Below are 11,307 nucleotides of genomic sequence, written 5' to 3' on the forward strand. Positions count from 1 at the left end.
TTTTTTGATGGGTTTTAATATTTATTTTCTCGGTTTCAACTCCATGTTAAGTGCGCCTTTCTTCCTACTGGAGGCAGAAATTTTAAAAACGTTAACAATACAATAAAAGGTATGTTCTAAATTACCCAATTACTTTTAATGGTTTTTGTGTAACGTCCAATTGAAAACAGCAATTAAACGTTTCAGCTGCAGTTAGCGCGTGATTTCTGAGCGGCCGCAGCGAGAACGGAACTGAAGAATATGGTTGTTATAAGATCTTTTTGTGTAAGTATTTTTACCGATAATAATTTAATAATATTTCTCAGGCTTATCAGGTGCACATTAATATATTCTACGTGTTTCTACCCTCTGTAAATAGATGAATAGGACGTACCTATAGATTAAGGTGTTTCTAACTTATGTACGAGTACAAAGTCTGGCCCCGTAGACAACATGCCAATCGAACGCTCCGTAGCGAACGAAACGCAACCGTAGAGATAGTATTACGCCAAACGCCATAGTTATAATGGAGAAATTACTGATTTACGATTCGGAACGGAACAGCCTGTACGTAGATAATACACGGTAATTAAAAAGTATTTCAACCTGATAAACCTCTTTGAACCGAAAAACCCACACGATACTAGGGATTTTCTTTTTCAATAATGACACTAGGTATTTAATAATTAGTAAGTAGATAATAATTAGTAAGTAGTAATAATAAGCAAACTGTGATATTGTGAACTAGGTACCTATTTTTTGCTACACCCTTTCCAGGGTCCATGTATGTAACATCTATACTATGGAATGCAAATAAATATCTCTATCTCTATCTCTATTTTTTATTGACAATTTTTTGGAGGTATATGGATCGGACGATATGGACCCAAAAAATGGCTGCTTCCCAGACCACCTGATCTAACGCCCCTCGATTTTTTCCTGTGGGGTATTGGGAAGGACGGACGATTTATGCAAAAGACGTGGACTCTGTAGAATACTTGCGTAATCGGATACTGATGGCGTTGGAACAGTTAAGGCCAATGTCTATTTAATTGATGGCGGTTAATTACGTGGCGTGCGGCTTAACTTCAGCCGCCGATTAAACCTCTGTGTTCTAATCTCTCTATTAAAAATATTTATTAAATATTGTTTATTATGTTTAATTTTTTATTCTATTATTAAATATTCTAATTATTGTTTTATACGTAAACAATATAAACAAAATATATTCTTATTTTTTATTCTACTTGGTAGTGAGAAAGTTGCTCTAGCGAGCATCGCAGATTTATTGCTTTATTTATTGCAGTGTTTATTGATTGTGCGAGTCAGTGAACACACACGAGTACATTGCATAGTACTTAAATGTGTGTGTGTTCATGTGTCATAATATGTCACTTTAATCTTATCGTCATTGTGAACGACAGATACAGTTGCTCCTATTTATTGACGATTTATTTGAATTAAATTTAACTTTTAAAATGTATATTTTTATGTTCATCTAATCAAATAATTTACCATATTAGAACATTCCTGAGAAAGAACTCCACTCGCGATCTCGGTCAATGTCCAGAGAGTAGTCGTTGTATAATGTTACACTTTGGTGTTTACTTGTCAGTATTTAGGGCCCGGAATTTTGCGTGCGGATTGTAGGGAGGGAACACCACTATTATATTATATATCGATGTTCGCAACAAATCGAAAGTTTTTTATTTGTCTTTATTAAATAAAGGTTTATTAAATAAAAACTCAAACGATGCATATCAAACTATTCTATAAGTACTGTTTTCAACGGTCGATGAAGAACAAAAATTCGATAGGTAGGTACCTATAATTATGAAAACCTCTAACATTTTATAATTTGAGACCAGATTACTCTTCCCTCTGAGACCACTTAGCGGTAGGTGGTCTGATTGCTTTTTTACCTAGTCTTTGATATGATTTGATAAAGTAATAGTCTGATAATATCGATAAAATAGTGGCCCAATAATCTGGGCCCTAGACTTATCGACCCCTCCAGTACCATCGGTCCATTTTCCCAATCTGTCTACTTTACCAAACGGTCTACTTTCTCGATCTGCCTAATTGCTTTTCTCAATCCGTCTAATTACCTATCGGTCCACTTTCCCGATCCGTCTAATTACCGATCGGTCCACTTTCTTCATTGGTCTACTTGACCAAATGGTCCGCTTTTCCGATCCCATGTAAAATGTTGCCAAGACGAAACCACAAGGCTCGGACTGTCAAAAAGTTATCAGATATCTTGTAGAGCCAAGCTTCTAACTCTACAAGCTCTAACATCACAAACTCTACACCTTAGTCAAAATACGTGGCTTGGCCGTTTTTTTTACTACAAAAACTATTGTATAATAAAAAATAATGAATAGATATCACCTTCCGCCCATGTGACGGTAGCGAAACGGCCAAGCCACATATGTTGACTAAGGTGTAGAGTTTGTCATGTTAGGGCTTGCAGAGTTAAGCTTGGCTCTACAAGATATCTGATAACTTTTTGACAATCCGAGCCTTGTGGTTTCGTCTTGGCAACATTTTACATGAAATGTTTTTCATGGGATATTGTTTACTGGAATGATCCCAGACATTTTGTTCGTTGTAGTCACAAAACGGTAATTTGCTGCAACGCAATCAGTTATATTTGATTAAATACTGTCAGAACAATGACGGTTTCTCACTCGCACCTGTTACAATACTGATCGGTCCTCTGTGGTTGACACATATTGACTTGGCATTATGCTGGCACTAAGCGTTTTTGGTATTCTGTGAAACTGGTGGCTTGTGTGTAAAAAAATACATTTCGCGAATCGCCAAATGAAAGTTCGCGAAGTTGGTACTATGCTACGAAACAAGTGAACCAATGGCTAAAGTAGACAACGTGCTCAAGTAGACAGATCGGGAAAGTGGACCGTTTGGCAAAGTAGACAGACCGGGAAAGTGGACCGATGGTAAAGTGGACACATCGCGAAAGTGGACCGTTTGGTAAAGTACACAGATCGCGAAAATTGACCCTTTGGTAAAGTAGACAGATTGGGAAAGTGGACCGATGGTACTGGAGGGTTATCGACTCATCTCTTCTTCTTCTTCTTCTTATTTAAGAGCTGATGCTCTTGTCGGTGGAGCAATCTCCAACTTATCCGGTCCTCTGCCAACTCCTCATATTCATTAAAAAAACTCGGGATCCACTAATCGCCAGTTTCGAAGTTTTAGTAAAAAATAAAAGTTAGAATTAGAAACGCTTTTAATTTTATGTTATAGATGTTTTTTTTTAATCTTTGAGTATCTACCGAAGAGCAAAGTTATGGCACACCGTCTTGAAGTGTATTAAAAGCATACCGACAATATGAACAGCTACGATAGGATTTATGGAGCTAATTTTATCTTATTTTAGCTGCTCCTGTTAACTGGACTGTCACATGGCAAAGGCGACGGGACGGGCGCTAGTTTACAAATAGTATGTATCTTTCTTTGCAGTTAAGTTAATACATTTTTTTCAACTCAAAAACACTTATTATAATAGGTACACTCTTTGTCTGTTAAGATCCTTTTTTCAGGAACAAAAGGTCCCAAGTACTCCAAAGTTGAAATCAATATTAAATATGCAGATCTACCTTTATTTTTTGTTAACTGCAATCCATTGTTTCAGCTCGCTCGGCTATCATTCCCTACAGTAGAGACGGTAAATATTTCACCTTTTTTAGGGTTCCGTACCCAAAGGGTAAAAACGGGACCCTATTACTAAGACTCCGCTGTCCGTCCGTCCGTCCGTCTGTCACCAGGCTGTATCTCACGAACCGTCATAGCTAGACAGTTGAAATTTTCATAGATGATGTATTTCTGTTGCCGCTATAACAACAAATACTAAAAACAGAATAAAATAAAGATTTAAGTGGGGCTCCCATACAACAAACGTGATTTTTGACCGAAGTTAAGCAACGTCGGGCGGGGTCAGTACTTGAATGGGTGACCGTTTTTTTGCTTGTTTTGCTCTATTTTTTGTTGATGGTGCGGAACCCTCCGTGCGCGAGTCCGACTCGCACTTGGCCGGTTTTTTTCTTTATTACAACGTAATACATTTTTCCAAACACTATTTGTATTTCCCACTTTTCCCAGAGGGCGTACAATTTACCACCGACGTCAGAGGTAGACCCGAAACACAGCTATGCAGATGAAAAATTTGAGAAGCTCAAGGTGTATTACAGTTACATGAATGGACGCATACGCGAACCTCACAATCCGGTAAGAACTTACCGTAAAAAGCCCAATTAAGCATTTATGGTCTACATCTTTGAGCAACACGGAAGGGAGGCGGCATTTGCATTAAAACGGTAAAAAGAGGTCGGAGACATCAAATTTACAAAAAGAAGGTGTTACATTTCACATGTAATATTTTACAATAATATCATACGTTTAATTACATTTAAACACAATTATTATATTTTAGTCTCATGTAATTGTTGGATTTATCGATTTTGCTCGCCCAGTACAAATTGCGGATCGGTCGAGCGACAAATCCGACTTCTCATCTCTCAGAAAACAATAAAATTCATCGACGAAAATGTGTTAGTGTGCGTGTTGTGACACTTGTGACTCGTCCGTACACAAAAACAGATCGAGGTGTGCAAGATTTGTCTGTGTGGGGTGTCATTGTCTATGATGTATTTGTGTTGTCATTACAGATTGGATTTTGTATGTAAGTGTGTGAGAAGTGCGATTGTGTGCACCTTTCCCCCGCAAAAAATGGTAGAAAGATTTGTACGGTAAGATATCGCTTGGCCCCCTCCCTTCCGACGTGTCGGAAGCCGGTGTTGCTCGAAGGCTTAAGTAGTTCTCGCGATATTTAGCGATGTAACAGACATACGGACGGACAGAGTCGCACTATAAGGGAGCTTTTACCTTTTTGCTACGGAACCCAAAAAAAAATTATGAAAAAATTTACTGTAACTTTTTTAACAGGCAGAACGTGCTGAAATCCTGCAAAGCGCCGAACAGAAACTTTTCGACTTTATTGATTCCCATATCAAAGACCTGAAGCGGCTACTCTTTGCTACCGATAGCGCGCTCATGTCGATGGTACTACTTAAGCTGAACAAGAAGATGGACACAAGCGAAGCCAAGATCAAGTCTACACAGGCAAAAATACCATTCGGCTTGTATACCAGCCCGGGTAAGCTGTAAATAAAATGATGGGAAAATACAAATACCTAAGTTACTTACGCAATTGGAACACAGACACAATACATACCTACCTATCAAAAAGTGTGTCATATACTGTTTCTTATGATTTTTTTTTTAATTATATACAAGTGTGTCTAGTTTTCTGATTTTTCCCTGTTATCGATAAAAAAACACCTCTGACCGTTCCCAAGATTTTGACGTCTGAAATCACTAGAGACTCGTCGTCTCTTCTGTTCCAAGGGGCTTTAAAAGAACTTGGTTTCCAGTTAGATCTCACTTCTTTTATTAGCAAACCGTTTACGAAGTTGAAATTTTTTCTCGACCTATATTTTTGATGGGACTTAATAAACACTCGTCAATAAAAAAATGTGTTAGATAAGATTTTACATTTTAAAAACAAACAATTTTCAAAAATGTTAAGATAAGAATGATTTCACATTTTTGCATTAATTTGGTGTGTTTTTAGAACAAAAATAACGAATTATTTTTCTTGCATGCTCCTTATTGGAGTAATGCCTATCATGCGTGTAAGTTTAATGAGATACACATTCAAAAGACTGTCTAGAAAAAAATACAGTTAATAGGTATTTTAGGAAAGTTGTACACCTATAGATGAAAAGCTAAAGCGTAAAATAATTGGAAGATGCTGGTTACCAACTATACAGGGTGCTTTCTGTAACAGGTGCAATAAATTAAACTAAATGCTGTACTCCTCAAACTGACCAACATTTGTTCAGCAACTTTTAAAAATTATGAATCCTTTAGACTTCCTCTTTTTCATACAAAATAAATATTGCCTTCAATGTACGCTGACATCAGTGTGTTTGACATTGCTTGTCACGCTTTAAACATAACAAAATTTGCAATACATTGGGTCTTAGAATAAACTTAAAAGTGTAATAAAAATCAAAACATGAGTTATTTTCAAAAGTTGCTGAACAAATGTTGGTCACTTTGAGGAGTACAGCCTACAGTTTAATTTATTGCTCCTGTTACAGGAAGCACCCAGTATAATGTTTACAAATCGGTACCTAATGGGAAAGTCCAATTTTGTAGCTACGAGTCTAACCTAAGCTTTTTTAGGGTTCCGTAGCCAAATGGCAAAAAACGGAACCCTTATAGATTCGTCATGTCTGTCTGTCTGTCTGTCTGTTCGTCTGTCTGTCCGTCCGTATGTCACAGCCACTTTTCTCCGAAACTATAAGAACCTATACTGTTGAAACTTGGTAAGTAGATGTATTCTGTGAACCGCATTAAGATTTTCACACAAAAATAGAAAAAAAACAATAAATTTTTGGGGTTCCCCATACTTCGAACTGAAACTCAAAATTTTTTTTTCATCAAACCCATAAGTGTGGGGTATCTATGGATAGGTCTTCAAAAATGATATTGAGGTTTCTAATATCATTTTTTTCTAAACTGAATAGATTGCGCGAGAGACACTTCCAAAGTGGTAAAATGTGTGTCCCCCCCCCCTGTAACTTCTAAAATAAGAGAATGATAAAACTAAAAAAAATATATGATGTACATTACCATGTAAACTTCCACCGAAAATTGGTTTGAACGAGATCTAGTAAGTAGTTTTTTTTTATACGTCATAAATCGCCTAAATACGGAACCCTTCATGGGCGAGTCCGACTCGCACTTGGCCGCTTTTTTTTACCAACCATAGCTACAAATCGGTAATGGAAAAGTCCCATTAATATTAAAAAAGTATTGATTTAAATTATAATCTGATGGTAGCGAGATTATAAATGAATCTTACGGTGTCATATATACAATTATACATCTTTCAGAGTTCAAATGCCTAGGCACATCCTACTACATCGCCTCAGCGCACAGTCAAGAGGACGCGCAGATGATTCTCGCTAGCGAACGCAAACCACACTGCTACACCTTTAGAGGTAAATATGACTAGTTTAGGTACTTGTTTACAGCAGCCGGACGAAGCTAACAACCATTTTCTATCATATACTTAATTACGCTTTGAGACTTACTAAGAATTAATTAAGGGGATACCTGCGGCTTTCATCGATTTTTGACAAGTTTTGAATCGTATCTCCTACATTTGCACTACAGATAGATTTATAAGACAAACTGCTATCGGTTCTTCAATCTTTTATCTCCATTTTTGCTAACCGGATTTTGAAATAAATTAATACCAATTTTTTATGATTTTTTTAGTCTAAAAAAACACTTTTTTCGTATCTAGATCGCTGTGAAGGATCTTATTTATACAAAATCTACATATTTGGGTTCGTCTTTGACGTCTCGAAAAACGTGTCATCAAGGCAATTTAAACTACATAATTACTGCATAATTAACACAAGAGTTGTGGCCAGTAAACCAGTTTGTTTGGCCTAAAATTGATAAACTTTGATGCCAAATATCTCAAAGACTAAGAAGTTTGAAGTAAATATGGGGTAATATGTTGCTTATAGCCGTTGCTGTTAATATGATAAGCTACAAAAAACATTAGAAAACTAAGGGATTGAGATCGAAGGCCATTGGCATGGGGGAGCCCCTTAATACAGTACCGTCAAACGGGATGAATATGGACAATTTTGAACTTTGAGTGAGATTTAAAGGAATATTTCCATGAACGTCATAAATGTTAAGGTTTATAAACTTAATTGTGTCTCATGTTTGAGAATCGATTTGCAGGATAAGGATACAATTTGTGATAGATATTTTCTTTCAAATTACCAGGTAAATGTAATTCCCGGTTCTGGTCCCTATTCCCCCGCCGTCCCTATTCACCCCGTTTGACGGTTTTATTTTATTATTGATTTGTGTCTCATGAAGATCTTAGTAAATTAGTTATTAGGTACTAATTTACTATAAGATCTTGGGATTTGACACTTTCTGTAGAAGTGCACATCCTTAATTAAGGACATAAACTAGCTAAACCTTTTTCTTAGGTGCCTTCGCCTTCCAAGGTTTCTACCACCGCCACTCAGAGACGACGTACGTAGGACCCCATGCAGAACAGTTCCAAGCCAAAGACCCGAGCCAAGGACTCTACTGCCATTCCGATGATAACTGGAGTGACGCCCAGTGCATTTACAAGTTAGCCTATTTCATCCATTTTCTGACTAACTACTATTCTTATTTATATTTTAAGTAGTTAGGCACTGACAATGTAATTTTAAGTGTTTTTTTCTATTGCCCCTAAGAAGTAATAATATGTATGAATTAAAATTGCAAATAGAATAAACTGGCCGAGTGCGACTCAGACTTGTGTCCGATTTAAAATAATTATGCAATGGAGTGTAGCAGATAACTTTGCTGGATCACACATACATACGCGAATTATGTGATATCCTATGTAGAACCGCCAATTATACAAATGACAAATTAACGCGAATAATAAAAAATGAAGTGTGGCAATTAAAGTTTCGAAAAAAAAGTACCTACTGGAAATATTTGCTTGTGATTTAATGATCAACTGGTAAAATGTACGAGCATTGAAAAAGGCTACATGAAAAATAGCTGCATTAAAAAAGACGAACAATGAAATTTGCGATCGTTATAAAATGCGATGTGAAAATTTGCTACTTTGAAAATATGCTTTTTTGAAAATTGTCTAACAAATCCAAATTGGTTTGAGATATTTGACTGGCAGCCGGCGGGATATTTTGCTCATGACCCAACAGATGATGTAAGAGGAAATAAAAAATAAGGAGGATTTTGCGAGAAGGACAAGAAACATTTTTGTTTTTGTCTTATAAATGTTTTCCGTTAAGCGAGAGTCGTTCTTAACAAAGAAATAAATCATTGTAATAAAATTCGCCTCGTTGTGGCGTATCACCAGTGCTTATGATAACTTACCCAATTGATAAATTCCAGGATCAACCCTCGTGAGGAATTTCCCGAGTCTGTAGAGTACGAACCGAAGATCTCCTACTGGTGCGGCCCCTACCGCTACTTCATTCCTGCCACCACCGACGTACGATGCATCTTCTCCATATTCTCAATGAACTTCGTGCTGCGTTTCGGCTACGACGCAGTCACCTATAAGAGCTCGGACCTCTCTTTCGTTAGTATAAATCACAAATAGGTAGGTACTCCTTTTTAACCGACTTCAAAGTTTCACTTAGGTATCTGAAAGTTTTTAAGCGATTTAAAGCTAATATTTCGGAGGATGAAGGGAAGGACGTTCTGTATTCACAAGTAATATTAACCGACTTTAAAATTCGGAAATGGACATCCTATTTTAAAAGTTTGGGACCTCATAACGCCGTCATTCTCGACCGATTTGGATTTTTTAAAGTACCTATTAGGTATTACTTACTCACAGATTGGGTCAATTTTTGTTGAAATCCAGTTCTGATGATGGGATGCCTGAGACATCGAGGGAACTCCTCAAATCTAATAATGATCTATTCAATTTTTTTTCAACAAAACAAGCCCCCGTCCGTTCAAGGCAGCCTATTTTTACGGTCGGGTAACTATGGAACACTGAGCATGACCCGACATGCTCTTAGCCGGTTTTTTTACATACACTCAATCTCCATGCATTATTATTTATTAGAAAGATTTATTTTGCATTAACTAAAAATGAACATTTCATGTCAAAATGTTGTTACAGATGTACCAGAACGGACAAGTGTTTTATACAGACGAACCATGGGCCGGCATGTCTTGCTGGAACTGGGCCTGCAAATGGCGCCATAACCAAAACCAGCGTGGCAACGAATTTTTCGTCAATTGACATTAGACATTCAATAATAAATTGTTTTTAACTATAGTTTGTCAAAGGACTGTCTCATTTCAAACATAGACAGAGAGAATCATACTATCTGTGTCTTACACTAGTAGTACGAGGGGTATTCAAAATATTCTCGGTATGAGAATGAAAACAAACAAGTACGAAAAGTTTGATATTTTTATTTTTCAATATACTCCCCCCCTATGTTCATACACTTAAAAGATCGATCAATTATTTTTTTTAATCCCTCGTAAAAATATTTTTTATCTTTCGTGTAAAAATGCTCCTCCACTGCCGCCTTCAATGCTTCATCGTCAGAAAATTTATTTCCACGCAGATCCTTTTTAAGATTGGGGAGCAAAAAGAAGTCGCTGAGGGCTAAGTCCGGACTATACGGTGGGTGAGTAACAGTTTTAAACCCACATTCAACAATAGCTGCCTTGGCAATATGAGCAGTATGGACGGGGGCGTTGTCATGCAGAAGCAGAATACCTTTGGTTAACTTTCCTCGCCTCTTTTCTTTAATTACATCCTTTAATTGACGTAGAATGTTAGCGTAGTACTGTCCTGTGATATTTACACCTTTTTCTTTATAATCGATTAGTAATACTCCTTCACAATCCCAAAATATCGTGGCCATGACCTTGCCAGCTGAAGGGATGACCTTGAACTTCTTGGGATGAGCTGAACCCTTAATGTGCCACTGCATGGACTCTTGTTTACTCTCTGGGTCATAATGATGAACCCAGGTTTCATCTCCAGTAACTATTCTTTGCAGCACCTCATCAGGATTTTCACCGCACAGGTCAATAAAATCGGAACAACAAGCTACACGCATGTCTTTCTGAAGCCGAGTCAGCATTCGCGGAACCCATCTTGCACTTACTTTTGACATATTAAGATGGTCATGTATAATATCATGTACGGTACCAATAGAGAGATTGGTTACTTGTGCTATAGATTTTACCTTCACTCGACCATCTTCCAATATAAGTTTTTCCACTTTATCAATATTTTCTTGTGAAGTAGCTACTACAGGCCGGCCAGGTCTAGGGTCATCTTCAATACTCTCCCTTCCGCGTTTAAACTCGCTTGACCACTTTTGAATGGTAGATAAAGAAGGAGCAGACTCACGGTAAACACAATCCATTTCCTCTTTTATGGTTTTTTGATTTTTACCCTGTTTTGTCAAGAATTTTATCACGCATCGATGTTCTAATTTAGTTAACATTGTCAATTCGCACATGATGTTCATGTTTGTTCAGCAATTGCAGAAAAACAAAAGACCATCTCGGTTCGAATTATACTTTTTTTTAATGTCAATGAATAAACCTTAGCGGCCAGTAACGAAAGAAATTTTAGAAGAGGTCGTAAGATATCAATACCGAGAATATTTTGAACGCCCCTCGTAGCACCCAAAAGAAAAA

General features: G+C 37.1%; 1 protein-coding gene across 1 annotated transcript; it reads left to right on the plus strand.

Moving 5' to 3' along the window:
• Positions 1-225: 225 nt before the first annotated feature.
• On the plus strand, positions 226-9,915 carry LOC134660835 (uncharacterized). The gene is made up of 9 exons (XM_063516670.1): positions 226-264; positions 3,383-3,445; positions 3,638-3,670; positions 4,105-4,230; positions 4,948-5,158; positions 6,966-7,073; positions 8,091-8,238; positions 9,019-9,208; positions 9,761-9,915. Exons 1-9 carry the CDS (start codon positions 241-243, stop codon positions 9,881-9,883), a joined length of 1,026 nt encoding a protein of 341 aa, XP_063372740.1. The 5' UTR covers positions 226-240; the 3' UTR covers positions 9,884-9,915.
• The last annotated feature ends 1,392 nt before the right edge of the window (positions 9,916-11,307 follow it).

This window comes from Cydia amplana, chromosome Z (genome assembly GCF_948474715.1).
Source record: "Cydia amplana chromosome Z, ilCydAmpl1.1, whole genome shotgun sequence".
Classification (NCBI taxonomy): domain Eukaryota; kingdom Metazoa; phylum Arthropoda; class Insecta; order Lepidoptera; family Tortricidae; genus Cydia; species Cydia amplana.

Bases quoted from the DNA above. Each gene is read 5' to 3' on its own strand.
- LOC134660835 (XM_063516670.1), top strand. From the start codon at position 241: ATGGTTGTTATAAGATCTTTTTGT. The intron at 265-3,382 runs GTAAGTATTTTT...ATCTTATTTTAG, and splicing joins TTGTTATAAGATCTTTTTGT to CTGCTCCTGTTAACTGGACT. The intron at 5,159-6,965 runs GTAAGCTGTAAA...TACATCTTTCAG, and splicing joins CGGCTTGTATACCAGCCCGG to AGTTCAAATGCCTAGGCACA.